Here is a 21,706-nt window from a genome sequence, read left to right as displayed (position 1 = left end):
CAAAAACACAGGCAATAGAAAATCTAATTTTACCAAACACAAAAAGAAACAGGAGGGCAAAATCCACACACAATGACACCACCAACAATAAATCCAAAACAAACAAGAACCAACGAACAATGGACATTAATATCCCTAAATGTCAATGGTCTTAACTTAACCAGAAAAAGATCTAGGCTAACAGAATGGATATGAAGACAGAATCAATCCTTCTGGTGTTTACAAGAAACACACCTCAACTTCAAAGACAGGCGATACCTCAGAGTAAAAGGATGGGAAAAGATTTTCCAATCAAATGGGCTCAAGAAACAAGCTGGTGTAGCAATCCTAATATCTAACAAATTAGACTTTAAACTAAAATCAATCAAAAGAGATGAAGAAGGGCATTTCATACTCATCACAGGAAAAGTCCATCAAGATAAAGTCTCAATCCTGAACATCTATGCCCCAAATACAAAGGCACACACACTTGTAAAAGAAACATTACTAAAGCTCAAACCACACATAAAACCACACACACTTATATTAGGAGACTTCAACACCCACCTTACACCACTAGACAGGACCACCAGACAGAAACATACCAAAGAAACAAAGGATCTGATAGAAGTATGACCCAACTGGGTTTAACAGGTATCTATAGGACATTGCATCCAAACACAAAAGAATATACCTTCTTCTCAGCGCCACATGGAACCTTCTCTAAAATTGACCACATAGTTGGCAGCAAAGCAAACATCCACATATACAAAAGAATTGAAATAACCCCCTGGATCTTATCAGATCACCATACATTAAAGCTAGAATTCAACAGCAATACAAATTGCAGAAAACCTACATACTCGTGGAAAATGATTAACACCCAAATGCACCATTCCTGGGTTGAGGAAGAAATAAAAAAATTAAATTAAAGACTTCCTAGAACTTAATGAGAATGTAGACACAACATACCCAAACTTATGGGACACTCTGAAAGCAGTGCTATGAGGGAAGTTCATAGCACTAAGTGCCCACATGAAGAAACTGGAGAAAAGTCACATTAGAGAATTGACAGAACAACTGAAAGCTTTAGAGCAAAAAGAAGCAAACTCACCAAGGAGGAGTAGACGCCAGGAAATAATCAACCTGAGGGCCGAAATCAACAAAGTAGAAACTAGGAAAACAGTACAAAGAATCAATGAAACAAAGAGTTGGTTCTTTGAGAAGATCAATAAGATAGACAAAACTCTAGCCAAACTAACCAAAAGACAGAGAGAGAGCATGCTAATATACAAAATCAGAAACGAAAAGGAGGATATAACAACGGACACTGAAGAAATCCAGAGAATCTTCAGGTCATACTTTGAAAACCTGTACTCCACAAAATTTGAAAATCTAAAGGAAATGGACAGTTTTCTGGATAAATATCACTTACCAAAATTAAACCAAAATCAGATAAACAGTTTAAATCGACCTATAACCGCTAATGAAATAGAAGCAGTCATCAAAAGCCTCCCACCAAAAAAAGGCCAGGGCCAGATGGCTTCACTGCATAATTCTACCGGAAATTCAAACAAGAGCTAATTCCAGTACTCCTCAAACTGTTCCACACAATAGAAGCAGATGGGATATTGCCAAACTCTTTCTACGAGGCTACAATCACTTTGATATCCAAGCCACACAAAGCTATGACTAAGAAAGAGAACTACAGACCGATATCCCTCATAAACATCAATGCTAAAATACTCAATAAAATATTGGCAAACCGAATCCAAGAACATATCAGAAAAATCATCCACCATGATCAAGTAGGCTTCATCCCAGGGATGCAAAGATGGTTCAACATACGAAAATCCTTCAATGTAATCCACCACATTAACAAACTAAAAAAGAAAAACCACATGATCATCTCAATAGATGCTGACAAAGCCTTTGACAAAATCCAACATCCCTTCATGATAAAGGTCTTGGAGAGAACAGGAATAACAGGAACATATCTAAACATGATAAATGCAATATACACTAAACCAATAGCCAACATCAAACTAAATGGAGAGAAACTCAAAGCTATTCCTCTAAAATCAGGAACAAGACAGGGTGTCCACTCTCTACATATCTCTTCAATATTGTACTTGAAGTTCTAGCTACAGCAATAAGACAAGAAAAGAGGATCAAAGGGATACAAATTGGAAAGGAAGAAGTCAAACTTTCACTATTTGCAGATGACATGATAGTCTACATTAGTGACCCGAGAAACTCTACCAGGGAACTCCTACAGCTGATAAACACCTTCAGCAAGGTAGCAGGACACAAAATTAATGGAATCAAATTGAAAACCCTGATACTAACCCACACACCTACGAACACCTTATTTTTGACAAAGGTGCTAAATCTATACAATGGAAAAAGGATAGCATCTTCAACAAATGATGCTGGCACAATTGGATTCGGACATGCAGAAAATTGCAGATAGATCCATATCTGTCACCATGCACAAATCTTAAGTGCAAATGGATCAAAGATCTCAACATAAATCCAGCCACACTGTATCTTCTAGAAGAGAAAGTGGGAATCACCCTTGAACAAATTGGCACAGGAGACCACTTCCTGAACATACGCCAGGAACAGACATTGAGGTCTGCAATTAATAAATGGGACCTCCTGAACCCGAGAAGCTTCTTCAACGGTAAGGATACAGTCAGTAAGAAAAAACGACCGCCCACAGAATGGTAAAAGATCTTCACCGATCCCATATCTGACAGAGGGCTGATTTCCAAAATATATAAGGAGCTCAAGAAGCTAGCCACCAAAACACCAAACAATGAAATTAAAAAGTGGGGTGCAGAACTAAATAGAGAATTCTCAACAGAGGAATCTGAAATGGCTGAAAGACACTGAACAAAGTGCTCAAAATCCTTGGCCATCAGAGAAATGCAACTCAAAACAACTCTGAGATACCACCTCACACCTGTCAGAATGGCTAAAATCAAAAATACCAATGACAATCCATGCTGGAGAGGATGTGGAAAAAAAGGAGCACTCCTCCATTGCTGGTGGGAGTGCAAACTTGTAAGACTACTCTGGAAATCAGTATGGCAGTTGCTCAGAAAAATGGGAATCAGTCTACCTCAAGATCCAGCCATTCCTCTCTTGGGTATATACCCAAAATGTGCATGTTCATATAACAAGGACATATGTTCAATCATGTTCATAGCAGCATTGTTTGTAATAGCCAAACCTGGAAGCAACCTAGATGCCCCTCAACTGAAGGATGGATAGAGAAAAGGTGGTACATTTATACAATGGAGTACTACTCAGCAGAAAAAAAGCAATGGAATCTTGAAATTTGCAGGCAAATGGATGGAACTAGAAGAAACCATCCTGAGTGAGGTAACCCAGTCACAAAAAGACAAACATGGTATGTACTCACTCATATATGAATTTTAGACATAGAGCAAAGGATTGCCAGCCTATAATCCTCTTCACCAAAGAAATTAGGAAACATGAAGGACTCTAAGGGATAAATCGACCCCAGGAATGGGAAGTGGCATGAACTCCTGAGCTAATTGGGAGCACAAGGGTAGGGGAGAGGGAACTGCCACAATAAGATCAAGAGAAGAGGAGTAGAGGAAAGGAAATGGGGGAGCAGAAATATTGAGTTAGGGGAAGAATAGAGGAGAGAGAGCAGGATGAGAGATACCACATTAGAGGGAGCCACTATAGGTCCGAAAAGAGATCTGGAACTAGGGAGATCTCCAGAGACCTACAAGGATGACACGATCTGACAATCCAGGCAATGGTGGAGAGGATAACCTAAAAGCCCTTCCTCTAAAATGAGATTGATGACTACTCTTTATGCCATCCTAGAGCCCTCAACCAGTGGCTGATGGAAGCAGAGACAGACATCCACAGATAGCTGAGATGAAATCTGGAATTTAGTTGAAGAGAGGGAGAAATGAAGAGCGAAGGTGTCTGTACCAGGTTGGAGAAACCCACAGGAACAGCTGGGCTGAACAAGGGAGAGCACATCAACCCCAGATGCCGTCGGGGAGGCCAGTACAAGAGTGATCCAGACCCCTGAACATGGATGTCAATAAGGAGGCCTCTGCACTCCAGGGAGCCTCTGGTAGTGGATTAGTATTTTTCCCTGGTGTAAGAAGGGACTTTGAGAGCCCATCCCACTTGAAGGCATACACTCTGGCCCTGGACACATGGGGAAGGGCCCAGGCTCAGCACAGGAAGATTTGGTGGACACTGCAGAGCCCCCGTTGAGGGCCCTACCCTACCTAGGGAGTGGATGGTGGATGGATGTATTGGGGGTGGGAAAGGAGGGATGGGGGTGAGGGGATGGAGAGGGACAAGGGACTTACATGTGAAACAAGCTTGTTCCCTAACTTGAACTAATAAATTCAAAAAAAAAAAAAAAAAGGATAAGTTAATTTAAAATGTTAGCAATAAGCCTGAGCTACTGGCCAATCATTTATAATTAATACTAAGAGACTGGGGTTGAGAGGTTAGGGCAGGAAAACTCTGCTTACTAATAGTAATAGTAGTAACTAATAACTTAGTAAAAATACTAAGTAAGAATTCTAAAGATGTCTTGGAGTAGATTTGGTGGCCTCATGCTCACATACAATGAAGAATTTTAAGCAGCCATATAGAAATTAAATGGAAAAAGATAACATTATTTATAATATTATTTTATTCTGGCTAAATTATATTTCAAGTTATCACTGAATTGGCAATATAATAATATACTGAGCACTATGTGATGCTCATATATATTGTCTTGTCTCCACTGACTGGAAAATACTAGCAGTCTTCTCCTAAGATCCTAAGAATAACACACAAATTTTATGATTGCTGAAAACTGAGGAATTTCTAAAAGCAATAAAGTTGCATCTTTAATATCTATAATTTTAAGCCAGGTGTTGGTGGGGCGCATGCCTTTAATCCCAGCACTCAGGAGGCAGAGGCAGGCGGATCGCTGTTAGTTCAAGGCCAGCCTGGTCTACAGAGCGAGTTCTAGGACAGCATCTAAAACAATACAGAGAAACCCTGTCTCGAAAAAAAAAAAAAAAAAATCAAATCTAATACAAAGTTTCATATAATCATGCTTTGTCTTAGCCCATTTAAAATAGAAACTTGAAAATTATGGTTATTATATACAATATATACTGAATCACCTTCCTCCAAAATGCATAATAGTAAACTTTCCAAATAATAATGACTTAAATAAGACTTCAAAAGATCACACATATTTCATAAATATTTTGTTATATATAAACTCGAGTTTACATATAAACTCGAGTGTATATTAACTGTACAATATATATAAACTCGAGTGTATATTAACTGTACAAAACAGGTGTCATTATGAAATTTTCACATATATATAACATACTTTAATCACATTTACCCCTTTCATTAGTAGAATGTGAGAAATGCCTATAAGTCTAAAGAAAATATAAGGATACCTTTAGTAACTGCTGGTATACAATTTTCTGAAGGGAGACCTGTCCCACCATCCTTCCAGTATGGATTCAATTCTCTTTCTAGTAGTTTGGACTAGAAGAAAACATTTTGAAAGGTTAGAGTGTAAAAGTCAATCCACCATGGAAATGATTACTAAATAATTTGAGGTGGCTAACTGTCTGATTTACAAGGCTTAACAAATCATTTAAAATTCTTAGGACACGTTATATAACTTGCAGGAACAATGTCTAACTAATGTTGATATATCTTTATTGAACACCTACTGTTTTTCAGAACCTTTCAGACTAACTCAGAGATTTAGACAAGACATCCCAAAACTTAGACAAGACATTCCAAAATTCCTGTCCTCCAATGGTCCACATGGTAGCAGCTTGATTACAAAACAGCATGTTTATCATACTTAAACTTAAAATTAGACTGGGAGAAAAAACAAAACAACACTGACCACAGAACTCTCAAAATCACTTGGCTATATTTTTCACTTGTTCTATATTACATTCAAGGTAAATTATAACACAATCTCTGAAAGCATTTCTAAACTTTATGGTCGCTAAGGGTTTCCCATTGTTTTCTTTTTTTAATATTTATTTATTTATTATGTATACAGTATTCTGACTGCATGTATCCCTGCACTCCAGAAGAGGGCACCAGACTACATTACAGATGGTTGGGAACCACCATGTGGTTGCTGGGCATTGAACTCAGGACCTCTGGAAGAACGGGCAGTGTTCTTAACCCCTGAGCCATCTCTCCAGCCCCTCCCATTGTTTTCTTGACATCAAAGTGAAAACAATAACATGAACATGCCTGTTTAGTATTTTCTATGGCATTCTAGGCATCTTGAAACCATTCTTAGGATTAACTAATTAGTGTACAATCAGAAGGCTCAGTTGATGGCTCAACTGTAATTAATGGCAATCATGTAACAGACAATAACTGCTTAACTACATTTACCTAGATTACCACATCTAGTATGTCTTTTAAAAGATATATTTTATGTGCCCGTGTCTGGGTGTGCATATGTGAACATGTGTACAAGTGCCTGCCCAAACCAGAAGTACTGGCTCTCCTTAAATTGGGATTAGAGACAGCAACGATTTACCCACTGTGGGTTCTGGGAATTAAAGGGTCCTATGGAAGAGCAGTATATGCTCTTAACTACTGACCCATCTTTCCAGTCTAAATCTAATACACTTCTCAAAAAAAATCCGTATTTATTTTTATTTTATGTGTACAAGTAATTTGTCTGTATGTCTATGTGCTACATGTGTGCAGTGCCCACAGAGGCCTAAAAAGGCCAATAAATCTCTAGAACTGGAGTTACAGCTGCCATGTGGGTACTAAAAACCCAATTTGAGTACTCTAACAGAGCAGCCAATATTCTTACCGGCTGAAACATCTCTCAACCCCTAGTATACATTTAAACAGCTTCCCTATAAGAAATTAACTTTTTAAAAAATTGTTTCACATTCCTCAGTTATCATACACCACTAAAAAATGTACTTTACAAATAAAAATGATATTACAAATAAGGCAAATTAAAAAATGAAAGCACTGAAATTGTTCTCTTACCTGCTCTAGTGCTTGGGCTTTTTCCTGCTCTGTCTTCCTTAAAGTCTCCTTTTCAGCTTTGATTGATGATGAGGACACAGTTTTAACAGACATAAAATCAACAGTCATCCATTCATCCCGCTGTTTAAAAGAATGAAGCCATTTCAATCTGTACTTAAGACCTACTTAATAGCAGACTGCAGGCACTAGCCAAGAGCAAACACTATGTGGCTAGGTACTCAACGAGTTTCTCATTTTTGCTGCACCTTATTCTCTGCCTTATAAAAGTGGAGTGAAGAACTCACCTTTCAAGTTTGTTTGGAGTAAACAAAATAAGTATAAAAGGTAGCCAACATAGGGTCTGGTGCACACAATGAAATGTTAGCTACTGTTCACCTTTTTTCCTGTTTCTGTGGCTAAGTGGGCAAACTCTATTCTTTCTTATGCATATGAATTTATCTGCTACTCAACTGTAAGCATTGATGAACAAATTGTGACATAAGGGAACAGAAAGAAAAGTTGCAACTGAACTAGATGCATACAAGAGGTTCAGACTTCTGTATTAGGTAAACCCAACTAAAAAGGAAATGCCAACAACCATAGTAAAGAGAGTTCTGAAGGGTGACAGCACAGATGAGCATCCAGATGATGGGATTCCAGATGATGAGCTTCCAGAGCAGGAGAAGGCCAGTCTGAATACCAGCATTCAGCAATTCATAAACTACTGCTAAAGTATAATCCTCCTGAAGAAGTTATAGTCATAAGTTTAATACCAATCCATTCTTAGAAGCCAATTTGCTCTGAATCAGCTGGGTGCTCACCTGCATAACATGCCTGTCACATTCTTCTTCTGGCTTTTCGTCTTTCACTTTCCAGGTCTTTTCTTTGCCAAGTGTCTGGAAGGGAACAGCCTCAACCCACTCTTCAGAGCTCTAGAACATTTAGCATATACATGACATTCACAATTTGCATACTTATATATAAAATACTGAATTAAGTGGACATAATTCAGCTAATTAGAAGAGATTCTTTCATTCTTTTTCCCCTTCAAGAATAATACTGGAAAATCTCAAGAAATACCATGAAAACCCTACTTTAGCTTGAGCCCAAAAGAGACAGCCAAATTCATTCTTCCTCTCATGAGTTATATCAAAAAATAAAATGAAAAGCTAGGAAGGAAAGTGATATAGAAATTAATACTTTGCATTGGTATGGATTTTGGTTTACTGATACAAATTTAAGGTCAATTTTGTTACCTGTATATTTCTACTCCGGGTTAAGTATTGTGTTTATACAGCTCTTTTAAAAATGTAATGTATAATTAAATACAGATTATAGATAGTCACCTATATAGTCATGTTAGTTTTCTACATATACAGAGATATATATGCAATGGATAGATATTCTTCAAACCTTTCAAAGAACTATAGGTTATGACATTTAAAATGGTTTATTAGGGTTTTTCATGACAAGGAGACACAACACCAATTACATCAGAGAGGAGGATGGAGTGTGCCTTCAATATGGCAGGAATACCCATTTGGACAAGAAACTGCTCTTGTCTGGACTGCTTGAAAACATACTGTCCAAACTGGACAAGCAGGTTGTAAAGAAAAGTGACTGCTGAACTTGCCACAGGACAGGATGGTCCTTCAAGATTCCCGCTTCACAGAAAAGTCTACCAGACACTGGGCCTATAGGGTGAAGAGGGACGCCCCAACGTTACAGAGGAACTTTGGGTGACTGTCCAGGCAGCAAGATGTCTCCATCAGTTCTAGAGTTTATATATTATCCTTCTGAGGTCTTAGATGGAGTTGAAAGTTATGATTATTGTTTTCATTAGTTATGATAAAAGTTACATATTAAAGTTTAGACTCACAAAGATAGGATAGATGGTAGAATATTTTTTTTAATTTTGCCAAATGTTAATGGACTAAATATTGTTAACAATAGTTCTTATTTGATAACTGTTTTGTTATATATGATTTTACTATGTTAAAGTTAAAACCTTCCTTTTTATTTAGACAGAAAGGAGATGAGGGGGATGTCCTGTATGCTATGAATATAGGTTTCTCTGATTGGTTGATGAATCAATGCTGATTGGCCAGTAGCCAGGCAGGAAGTACAGGCAGGGCTACCAGACTAGGAGAATGCTGGGAAGTGGAAGGTAGAGAAGGCTTCAGAGAGAAGCCATGTAGCTACAGGAAGATAGGACACCGGGCATTCTCTGGTAAGCCAAGACCACAATGGAGATACACAGATTAATAGAAATGGGTTAATAATTAAGAGAGCCCTAACCAATAAGAAGCCCGAGCCAATGGCCAAACAGTTTATAGTTAATATAAGTCTCAGTGTGTTTGTGTCCAACCAGCTGCAGGACTAGGCAGATTAGAAACTGTCTACAGGAAAGCACCATGGCAAGGCTCAATTTCTACCAACATCCAAATGAACACATATATTTATCTCAGTAGCACCAGAGAAATAACATGCATGTAAAGGATTTTGCTATTTGCTCTAAGTGTCAAATTTGGGGGGGGGGGGAGCTCCTAGATCTAAAATTGCAAAGATCTCTAATAACATCTAGGCTGGTTACCTTGATCTATCACTTATCACCTTATTCTCTTGTAAGAGTCTCTGACTGAACGTGGGTGGCCTCAGAAGCCAGCAAGCCCCAGAAAACCTCCTCTCTCTGCTTCTGCACAGTGCTTGGTTATTGGCGTGTAAAGCCACACCAGCTTTTTACTTGGGTGCTAGTGACTGAGACTCACACCCTCATGCCTACACAGCAAACACTTTTACCAACTCAGCCAAGGCCCTCTAAGAAAATTACATTCTTCTATTCCATGAAATACCTCAAAATTGCCTAAGCATTTAAAACATTTATTTGTGTATTGGCTGGTTTTGTGTGTCAACTTGATGTAAGCTAGAGTCATTAGAGAGGAAGGATCCTCATGTGAGGAAATACCTTGATGAGATCCAGCACTTTCTCATTTAGTGATCACTAAGGGAGGGCCATCCCTGGGCTGGTGGTCCTGGGATCAATAAAAAGGTGGGTTAAGCCGGGCACAGCCCAGCACTCGAGAGAAAGAGGCAGGTGGATCTCTGTGAGTTCGAGGCCAGCCTGGTCTCCAGATCGAGTGCCAGGATAGGCTCCAAAGCTACACAGAGAAACCCTGTCTCAAAAAAACAAAACAAAACAAAACAAAACAAAACAAAAAAACAACAACAACAACAACAAAAAAAGGTGGGCTGAGTGGGCCACAGGAAGCAAGCCAGTAAGAGCACCCCTGGACGGCATCTTCATCAACTTCTGCCTCCAGGAGTCTGCCCTGTTGAGTTCCTGTTCTGACTTCCTTCAGTGATGAACAGCAATGCTGAAGTGTAAGCCAAATCAACCCTTTCCTCCCCAGCTTGCTTTTTGGTCATGGTGCTTCTTCACAGCAATATAAGCCCTAAAACAAATTGTTTACCATTGTAATACGGTATTGCTGTCACAGACCTGACCATGTTTTGCAGAGATCTGTGGAAGGATTTTGAAACTTTGGGCTAGAAGAACCATTGAGTATTAAGAGCTCAGCGGGATGTTCTTTGGGAGCTTGGGAGATAACAATGTTAAGAGCAGTGCAGAAGATGGAGAACAGGCTTGTGAAATTTCAGAGGGAAGTTTAAAGGCTCTATTATGACCATTGTTATTTTGAATTAAGATCCTGTAGTTCTGATTAGCTGGGGCTGAAGAATCAGCTGTAATCAACAAGACACCAGAACTACTAAAGTAAAATTTTACTTTGCTGGAATACTGGATGCTGGTTGGCTGGAGCTAAGAAATTAGTGGTGATTAAGAAGAGACCAGCATCAATGAGGTGAAATCTTCTGGGAAGTGTTTTGGGAAGCACAGGGAAACTGTATTCAAGAGGTGGCTAAGATTGTACCTCATGCAGGCAGCAGGACTTGGAACTGTGTGAGCATCACCCAGGTGGTACTGGTTTTGAACGCATGAAGGGGTCATAAAGAGCAGCTGAGGCGTGACACTATGAAAGGCCCCGAAAGACCATTGATGAAGGTGTAGTCTCAGTGGCAGCTGAAAGCCCAGGACTGAAGGGGTCATACGAAGAAGCAGAGGCTTGACACCATGAAAAGAGCCTATTAGAGGCTATTGGTGAAAGTGCAGCCCAGTTGCAGTGAGGGACCGCAGGATTTTGGAGATGCCAGTACCATGGGATGACAATGAAGAACAACACAAGCCATGGAGTGGAGCCAGCAGGAAAACAAAAGACAAGGTGTGTGTACTGCAGAAGACAGAACTGAAGAAGTGACCCAAGCCCTTACAATTTTCGAACCACTTTCATACAAGTGGTTTCCTCTCCTTCCCATGTGGCTCATCATCAGTGTTGGTGTCCATCCAACAAAGAACAACAAATTGTATACCATTTTCTAAAATGAACAATCTACATTGCCAGTATTTCCTAGGGAACTCCAAGTGGGTGTCTTATAGACATTTTTCTGTCATAAGCTGTAATATTTTAAGGTCCCATGCACCATCAGTTCCCATACATTATTCCTTCAAGAGCACCACTCTCCACAGCTGCAGGACTCAGCCTCAGTGCTCACTTACCGAGGAACTGTCAGTCGACTCACTCTGTTTTTCATATTTCTGTTTCTTGCTCTTTTTCTTCTCTTTCTTCACTTTCTTTGAATGCTTGTCCTTTTTCTTCTTTTTCTTCACAGAGTGTTCCTAATAATTTTGAACAAGTATAACATGAATTTAATCTTACCTAATTTTAACAGGAGGCATTTTGAGTGAAAAGAAAAATACATGTTCCAAGAAACTTTACATTCTTTTACAAAAAGAAACAAAGATCACATGTATATATATAATAAAATTTTCTAAAAAACTTTAGCATACTTTCTGTAAGACAAGCACTACTAATCAACATAGTAACTCAGGTTTCTTACCAGAAAAGATATGAGTAAAGTTTTGGTTAAGATATTTGTATGTGACAAGTATAAAAAATAAATACAGATATAAACATATAACCATTAAGCTTTAGTGATAGGTGGTTCAGGACCAGGATCGTGGTTCTGAATACACAATAAACATTTAAAAATTCCTAAAACACAGATTTTAATATTCTCACCAGAAAAAAAGAAAAAGTGAGTGTATGAAGGGTGTATACCCTCCACTAAATCTTTCTATAATGTGTACACAGATCAAAATATCAGTGTCCTCTGTAAATACAAACAATTAACATAGTTCAATTAAAAACAAAATAAAACAGACAACAAAAAACCCTGCACAATTGTGGGGACACATGCCAGAATGCAAACTGCTAAAAACTTGTAAAAAAGAGAAAATAAGGCTCGATAAAAACAAATTATTTAATTAATTAAATAAAAATAAAAAGCATGAATCTTAAAACATGTACTTTCAGATCTAAAAGCTTCCTACAAATAGCCAAGAGATTTATAACCAATTCTACCAGCCAACACAAATAACAAAATCTTTTCATATCATGATGAAATTGTGGTCAAGACAGACATTTTGTTGCCTAAGGAGACAAATTTCAATAATGCTAAGCACCTAATAGTGAACATGTTACTGATAAACACAGTTCAATCCCCAGAACCCACGAAGTAGGAGAAAAGTCACTCAGGCAAGTTGCCCTTTGACCTGCACACATAAACCATCACACACACACACACACACACACACACACACACACACACACACACACACACACAGAGAGAGAGACAGAGAGGGCCAGAGAAAGAGATAGCGATAGAAACAACAAATAAACATAAAGGAAAAAGTTGTTTCTCAATATTAATTGAATCATACTTTAAAAAGAAAAGACATACACTAGACTGAGTGGTACATGCCTTTAGTACTTTTAATACCAGCACTTGGTAGGCTTTTGAGGCCAGCCTGGTCTACCCAACAAGTGCCAGGCCAGCAAGGTCCAGATAGAGAGACCCTTCCTGAAAATACAAAGTCAAGAAAGTAAGTCCTACCATTACATCAAAGACATCTGTTAATATTCACCTGTGAGAACTGTTCAATTCGCTCATTTACATCAGGTAGCATCCATGTGTCCTCACCTCGAAGTTGCTTAAGTTCTTTACGCCTTTGTTCTTTTTCAAAATTATCTTTGGCCTATAACAAAAGAATACAAAAAACAAATTGACAATTGATATAACTGCTTTTCAAATACAAAAAGAAAACTTGGTAGCACTTTCATGTAAAGATTCTTATTTAATTAATGGTTTATTCTTCACAATAAATTTGCTTCTACTACTAAAGAAAAGATTTTTTAAACCCTAACAATAGCTTTTCTTTGGGACTACCAACCTTCAGTAAATCTCTGTACAAATCACACACAGTATCCTGTCCAGGTCTAGTCTATGTCCTCCTTTCTCCCTGTCTCAAATATGACTTGGAATCACTTTAACCTTCATCATCCCTGTAACTAGTTCTTTAGACTTTTGCAACAATTATGAAGGTGACTTTTTCCATGCCTTCAATAGGCAATATCTGTACCCCAATATTTTGTCTCAGAAAAAAAAAAAATCTTCTTAAAAAGATAGGATCATCTTCACCAAAGAAACTAGGAAACATGAAGGACTCTAAGGGATAAATGGACCCCAGGAATGGGAAGTGGCATGAACTCCTGAGCTAATTGGGAGCACAAGGGTAGGGGAGAGGGAACTGCCACAATAAGATCAAGAGAAGAGGAGTAGAGGAGAGGAAATAGAGGAGCAGAAATATTGAGTCAGGGGAAGAATAGAGGAGAAAGAGCAGAATGAGAGATGCCATATTAGAGGGAGCCACTATAGGTCTGAGAAGAGATCTGGAACTAGGGAGATCTCCAGAGACCTACAAGGATGACATGATCTGACAATCCAGGCAATGGTGGAGAGGACAACCTAAAAACCCTTCCCCTAAAATGAGATTGATGACTACTCTTTATGCCATCCTAGAGCCCTCATCCAGTGGCTGATGGAAACAGAGACAGACATCCACAGATACACACTGAGCTGAAATCTGGAATTTAGTTGGAGAGAGGGAGGAATGAAGAACAAAGGGGTCTGTACCAGGTTGGAGAAACCCACAGAAACAGTTGGCCTGAACAAGGGGGAGCACATCGACCCCAGATGCTAACTGGGAGGCCAGTACAAGAGTGATCCAGATCCCTGAACATAGATGTCAATAAGGAGGCCTCTGCACTCCAGGGAGCCTCTGGTAGTGGATTAGTATTTTTCCCTGGTGTAAGAAGGGACTTTGAGAGCCCATCCCACATGAAGGGTTACACTCTGGCCCTGGACACATTGGGAAGGGCCCAGGCCCAGCACAAGAAGATTTGGTGGACTTTGCAGAGCCCCCGTTGAGGGCTACCCTGCCTGGGGAGTGGTGGGTGGATGGGGTGGGGGGTAGGTTGAGGTGGGGGAGGAGGGATGGGGGTGAGGGGAGGGAGAGGGAGAAGGGACTTACATGTGAAACAAGCTTGTTCCCTAACTTGAACTAAGGAAAAAAAAAAAAAAGATAGGATCATACTGCTAGTTTCTAGTCAACAGTCAACAAACGCCAAACAATGCAAGGTTTTTTCTGCTTTCTCATCTACCTCTCAAACATCAAAGCTGAGTTTGGTCCTATATGCAGATCCCTATAAAATTCATTACAGTTTATAAAGAGTTTCCTCCCAAAACTTCTGGAAATACCAGTCAGACAATAATGAAGAATATTATTATATCTACTTTGAGATCAATGAAAAATCACAATGGTTTATTTGTCCGAGACCAGGTACTCACTCCCATAAAAATATGACGATCATTACTCATTCTTCCTATCTTTTCTATTCTTTATATACATTTAAACTTATTAAAACTTCTTCCCCTTAAGCCCCCCACCAAATTGTTACCAAACACTGTTGTTCTTCAACTACAAATTTGCCCTTTGTGCAGTCACAGTTTGGAAAAACTTATCAGATAATTCAATATTTACTTTTTCCATTTTTTATAAATTCCATATATTTCAATATTAATGAGAATTCTGTTTACCAAACTTTTGGGGGAGACACACATTCTGAGTCTCTTATGTTAAACAGTGTTTCAATCAGTCTGTCTGGTGTTGTGTCTCACTGTCATGAAAAACCGTAATAAACCATTTTAAATGCCCAGTGAAAGACAGACAGACAGTGGAGGAATGCCCACTGTACTCAAATGTTTCCCACTTCCAATAGGCCGAAGAAATGACTCGGTCTGCAAGACAACTGGTGTCTTCAAATGTGGTACAGTACATAGAAACTGAGCAATCCACACTCAAAGCACAAGGACATTTGCTCAGTAATGTTCATGGCAGCATTACTTGTAATAGCCAGGACTTGGAGTCAACCTGGATGCCCCTCAATCGAAGAATGGACAAGGAAAATGTGGTACATTTAGACATTGGAGTACTACTCAGTGATTAAACCAAAAAAAGAAAGAAAGAAAGAAAGAAAGAAAGAAAGAAAGAAAGAAAGGACATCTTGAAATTCGAAGGCAAATGGATGGAACCAGAAAAAAAAAAAAAATCCTGAGTGAGGTAACCCAGACCCAGAAAGACAAATATGTACTCACTCATGATTGGATATTAGACTTAAAGCAAAGGACAACCAGCCTACAGGCCACAACCCCTGAGAACCTAGAGGACCCTAGGAAAAGGAACTAGACAAGATCTCCTAAGTAAATAGGAAGAGTAGGGGCAGGAGGGAGAGTGGAAGGGGAGGGGAGAGGGAAGGAGAGTGGGGGATGTATTGCTCAATGTTTTTTAAACTGGGCAAAAAAAAAGAAAAAGAAACCTAGCGATCCAGGCGGCAGAAATGTCAAGAATAGATGACTAAAAGCTAAGGAACCCAATCACATCTCTCTGCAAAGGGAATGAGCAAAGCGAGCGGGCAGAGAATTTAGGAGACACTGCTTTGGGAAAACAGCTGACAGCCTGACATGGAGAAATACCGACGTGAGGAGAGGAGTAGGTGGACTACCTCCCGGAAGTGTCAAGTCCTGCAATTCTAAGTAACTTTCCGAGATCTGTCTAAGAGAAAAAACGACAGCATTTCAGGAACGAAAGACGGATTCTCTGGGAGAGTGCTGGCCTGAAGTGCAGGAAGCGCTCAGTGTGAGCCCTGGTCTTAAAAGGAGGAAAGAAAACACTCCAAAGCGGAGATACCTGGCGTAACACTTCGGCCCTGGCAATGCGGGTCCGTTCTTTTCGCTCTTCGATACTCCTAGCACTTTCAAATCTTCCACCCAACGCCGCCATAGTTGTAGCTGTCATAAAGCGAGGAAGCCGTCCGGAAACCTCAGTTTACGACTGTCGCAAAGCAGGAACCAAATCCTGGCCTGTTACTATGCCAACGGAGCAGGCGCAGATTGAAAGGCGGCAGAGCTAAAGGTTTGGTGGAACGTTGGAAGTCCGCCCCGCGGCGGGCGTTTTAGGTGTGCGGGGTTCGCTGAGTTAATAATCAGCATGCGCAATGATGTACCTTGCACTGTGCTAGCTCCTGTCTTATCAAGACTCTTACTATCCAGATATCTGCGTTCTTGCCTGATTTCCTGTGATGGTGCACCAGGCTAAAGGGACGCTAATCAGAAAGTCAGGAGAACGTGGGGGGAAAGGGAAAAAAAAAATTGCTCTAAGATTCACTATTTTTTTTTTGTTGGTGGGTGTTTTTAAATATATTGGAAACGGAGTTGGAGAGATGGGTGAGTGGTTTGCTCTTGCAAAGGACCTAAGTTCAGATCCAAAAGCCTTGTGGAGGTTCACAACCATCTGTAGCTCTATTTCCAGGGGACCCACCGCCCTCTTCTGGCTTCCACAGGCACTTCACCTCCTTGGTGTACTTAGATAAAGGCAAACAAAACACTCACACACACATTCACACACCCTGTAGAGGTTGAGAGTGTTGCACAAGCCTGAGTGCAGGAAGAGTTCTCATCATTGGGTGTGAGATGCATTGAGTGTAAGATTCTCTCTCATGAAGAAAGCTGGGTGTTGGTGGCACAGGCCTTTAATGCCAACACGGGAGGCCGAGGCAGGCGGATCTCTGTGAGTTCAAGGCCAGCCTGGGCTATAGAGCTAGTTCCAAGACAGCCTCCAAAGCCACAGAGAAACCCTGTCTCTAACCCCCTCCCCCAAAATAAAAAAGCAGGGACCTTATGTTTACTGCATCTTGCTTAAATAAGTCTCTGTATCAAAATACTAGTTCTTATCTGTGCTACATATGATTCGTTCACAAGGATGGTAATAGGAAAATTGAGATAAGCCATTTCTCTTTCTTTTTACCTCTGGCAACTCAGCAGAATTTAAAATGCCAAACTTCAACGGTTACACCCCTATGCCCCCCACCAAGTGCTATTGTTGATTTGATTCATTACATTTAGAAGGCTGCAACCTGCACAGATGTACCCACTGAGAGTAACCAGCCAATACAGAGCTGATTGGAAGGGCTGCTGCACCTGCTCACCTAATACCAAAGGCACCCATAGGAGCACACCATGAAATATACTGCAGCTGGTCTGCTGGTTTTCAGTAACCTGGCTTCTCTGTTAGTCAGAACTGCTGTGAAAGTTCATTTTGCTGTTAAGAAGCAATACTCACGAGCCTTTGTATTGCAGAAGAAATGAAAATGTCAGGAAACTAAAAACTAGATTTTGATAATTTCCCTCCTGACCTTCCCTGTTCCATATCCCAGCATGATGACCAGGCTGATATTGTTACAACTAAGGTAGAGCTGCCTGTATCTCCATTCATCCCACAGGGTTTGCCCTGCTCCAACTGCATACAAAGAGACACATATTAGGCCTTGAGATGTCCTTATTGAGACAGGCTAGGCTCAGATATGTTGAAATCTGGCCTTCTTGTCAGTCCTAGAGACGAGCCATGCATATTAGCCACCCTGTAGCTGTGCTTTCATGGCCTCTTCTGTGTGAACTTCCCTCCCTCTCTTACTCTTCCCCTTTCTCCATCCCCTCCCTTACTTCCAGTGCTGGGCCTCAGTCACAAGGGCCCCATTCCATCTTTCATTACCACATAAGGCTTTTGTATGTCTTCATATCCCAGGTAAAACAAATATCCCTTTCACTGATCATAAAATCTAATGTTCCCATCTACACACTACTCCCCACATATTTTCACATCATGATTTAATGCTATTATAGCTCTCTATCTCTACTTGAAGTTGTCTTGACTGTTTTCTTGCTTGTTTCCTGGATAACCCCCTGAATACCTAGTGCATGTCAGTTCAAGAACTTTCATGAATGGTTGAATTTACATAAATAAATTGCATATATCTGCTTATGATTTTAAAACTCCCTTTATTTTTTATTTTTTTCATTTTTTATTTGAATTAGAAACAAGATTGTTTTACATGCTAATCCCAGTTCCCTCTCCCTCCCCTCCTCCTCTACCACCCCTCTTAAGTAACACCCTACCTATCACATACCCTTTCTGCTCCCCAGGGAGGGTGTAGCCTTCCATAGGGTGTCTTCAGAGTCTGTCATATCCTTTGGGATAGGGCCTAGGCCCACCACCATGTGTCTTGGCTCAGGGAGTATTCCTCTATGTGGAATGGGCTCCCAAAGTCCACATCTATGCTAGGGATAAGTACTGATCTACTACAGGAGGCTCCATGGATTTCTGAGATCTCCTCACTGACACCCACATTCCTGGGGTCTGGATCAATCCCATGGTAGTTTCCCAGCTATCAGTCTGGGGAGCAAGAGCTCCCCTGTAGGGCGACACTGTAGCCCCGCCTCCTAGGAGCCCCTACAGGTGTGCCTGGACACGCCCATGAGGGCGTGGTCAGGGGAGGTGGAGGATGACTCCTGAGAATTCTTAAGGAGCTGCAGACATGTGGAGAGCCCCTTCTCTCTGGCCTCCCTAGCTTGCTGCCTTTGAGCACGCTCTGGCTTGCGTTTGGCTGGTGTTTATCTGAATAAAGAAATCTTAGCCTTATGGACTATGGATCATCTTCACGCACGCAATACTCCATATTATTCAGGTCAGCTGTTTCTGTGGGTTTCACCAACCTGGTTTGACCCCTTTCCTCATCACTCGTCCTTCTCTGCAATTGGATTCCAGTTCAGTTCAGTGATTAGCTGTGAGTGTCTGCTTCTAACTGTGGGGCGTTGGTAGCACACGCCTTTAATCCCAGCAGAGGAGGCAGAGGAGGCAGAGGCAGAGGCAGAGGCAGAGGCAGGCGGATCTCTGTGAGTTCAAGGCCAGCCTGGTCTCCAGAGCAAGAGCCAGGATAGGCTCCAAAGCTACACAGAGAAACCTTGTCTCGAAAAACCAAAGAAACCAAAAAAATGTTTCTCGGCCTTTTGACTAAGATCAAGTTTAGTATCAGTTTACAACTCCCTTTATATTCATAGTAATTTATATTCATAGTAATTACCATAAGAAGTACAAAGTTAGGCATATAGAATCTGTACTTTACACAAAATAATCTGTGGATGAAGAGATGGCTCAGCAGTTGAAAGGAATTGTTCATGTTAAGTCCCATGTTGAGTTCCCAACACCTACAAAGCAAGCCACAACCATTTATAACTCTATTTCCACAAAATCATATGCCCTCTTCTGGTGTCTGTGAGCATTATACTTAAGTAGAGTTAAAATATTCATACACTTAAAAGAAAAATAATCAGAAATCTTTTAGTAGATTCGTAATGCTTACCAAATTAGACAACCTGTTTGAAAACAATTATATGAAATGATGTTTTGGAGAGGTTAAATTCTAAAATAAAATAAAGGCACTTGGGTGTGTGAAAACAATCTTACACAGTAATACAGTAATATGAATAAATTAACATGCAAGGGATATAGGTATATTCTCTTTCACCAGGACACACAGAGAGAGAATGTCTTTGAGGCTGAAACAGGTCCTGTGAGGATGACCATATGTCCTAGCTCACATAAAGCAATCTAATTTATATTTGTTTCCCTGATGGTTATCAACAACTCCTTAATTAGTTTTTCAAAGGGTCATAGTTTAGATCCTAAATCACATGACCACCCCAATATTAATTCTATGTTAATTCCTTTTCAACATATAGTTGGTTGTCTTTCGGTGGCCAAGAGCCAAGAAAGACCAAGTAATTCTTCTGACAATATTTGTAGCCAAGAAGAGAGATTCCAGCCACTCCGACTGTGATAAGTTCTGAGGTATTAGTAATATGTTCCGTGCACAATTTCTGAAGCCAGATTTGCTAGTTTTAAAACCCTGCCACTTACTTTTACATAAACTGCTTCTTTTGGATGCCTCTAATTTCTGTGAGAATTGAATGAGTTAAAGAATGTGGAGTTGGCAGGCTAAGTGCTAAGTGTAAATCAAGGGCAATGATTTTCAGATTTTGGTATTATCTCCGAGTCGGTGGCCTGAAGTCATATGTTCTAGTCACCTTAGTCAGCTTGATACAGCCTATAGTCATGTTAGAGGAAAGCCTTCACTGAGGGAATATCTAAATCAGATTTGCCAGTGGGCAAGGAGTGGAGACAACTTCCTTGGTTGGTAAGTGCTGTAGGGGGGCCCAGCCCACTATGTATGCCACCATTCCTTGTCCAGCTAGTCTTGGACTATAGAATAAGTATGAGCAAGTTAGCCTAGGAACAGAGAACTAATATTCCTCCGTGTTTTCTGCTTCAGGTTCCTGCCCTGACTTCCCACAATAATGGACTGTGACCTGGAAATACAAACCAGATAAATCCTTTCCTCCCCTAAACATGGTCTTTATCACAGCACTAGACTGAAACTAGCAAACTAAACTACCTTTTTGTCTCTCCAATGTTTATGGCATGAGTGCCTTCTATCTTCATTGCATTCTTGTTATTAGTCATGTAGGAAAGCAGGGTGGTGGTGGTGGTGGTGGTGGTGGTGGTGGTGGTGGTGTACACCTTTAATCCCAGCACGTGGGAGGCAGAGGCAGGCAGATCTTTGTGAGTTCAAAGCCAGCCTGGTCTACCAAGATAGCCAGGAGAAGCTCCAAAGCTACACAGAGAAACCCTATCTCTAATCCCCACCACCCAAAAAGAAGTCATGTAAGAAGCAAGGAAAACATTTCTCAGTAGGCTCCTTAGCATTGGAACACATCACTGATTCTCCCTGCTGGAGTATCAAAGTAGTTTGTATTCAGATTCTATCTTCTCAACAAATCACCAACACCTTTTGTGGTTCACATCAGGTAAGTAAAGTGTCCAACTGAATTTTTAAAAATTATATTTACTTATTCTTTTAAATTTCATTTTACGTACCAACCACAGCTCTCCCTCCCACCTCCTCTCACCTCCCCCCCCAAGCCCATGCCCTGTCCACCCCTCCTCAAAGGTAAGGGTTCTCATGAGGAGTCAACAAAGTCTGACACAATAGGTTAGGGCAGGGCCAAGCCCCTCTCCCATGCATTAAGGCTGAGCATGGCATCCCACCACCGGGAATGTGTTCCAACAAGCTAGCTCATGTACCAGGTTTGTATCGTGGTCCTACTGCCAGGGACCCCTCTGACAGTACAAGCTTCATAACTGTTCAATGAATTTTAAGGTAGAGATGTCACTATGGTGAGTATTTTCATTATCATCTACGAGTAGAAACATGGAAAATATTCTCTCAACTTCTGCCTCCTGTAAACAATGACCTCCACTGTGTTCAAGTCC

General features: G+C 40.5%; 1 protein-coding gene across 1 annotated transcript in view; it reads right to left on the bottom strand.

The window, feature by feature from the left end:
• Cwf19l2 (CWF19 like cell cycle control factor 2) overlaps positions 1 to 16,359 on the bottom strand; it is a 64,364-nt gene extending 48,005 nt beyond the window's left edge. The window contains exons 1-6 of the mRNA XM_027415213.1: positions 16,229 to 16,359; positions 13,067 to 13,177; positions 11,639 to 11,758; positions 7,848 to 7,958; positions 7,048 to 7,167; positions 5,457 to 5,547 (exon numbers count right to left, since the gene is read on the bottom strand). Coding sequence (XP_027271014.1) covers positions 5,457 to 5,547; positions 7,048 to 7,167; positions 7,848 to 7,958; positions 11,639 to 11,758; positions 13,067 to 13,177; positions 16,229 to 16,336 — 661 coding nt within the window. The 5' untranslated portion in view covers positions 16,337 to 16,359. The remainder of the gene's footprint in view (positions 1 to 5,456; positions 5,548 to 7,047; positions 7,168 to 7,847; positions 7,959 to 11,638; positions 11,759 to 13,066; positions 13,178 to 16,228) is intronic.
• Between the last annotated feature and the right edge of the window lie 5,347 nt (positions 16,360 to 21,706).

The sequence above is a fragment of the Cricetulus griseus genome, chromosome 4 (assembly GCF_003668045.3).
Source record: "Cricetulus griseus strain 17A/GY chromosome 4, alternate assembly CriGri-PICRH-1.0, whole genome shotgun sequence".
Lineage (NCBI taxonomy): Eukaryota > Metazoa > Chordata > Mammalia > Rodentia > Cricetidae > Cricetulus > Cricetulus griseus.
The sequence above is the reverse complement of the archived record's forward strand: the minus strand, read 5'-3'. Positions and strand labels throughout refer to the sequence as shown.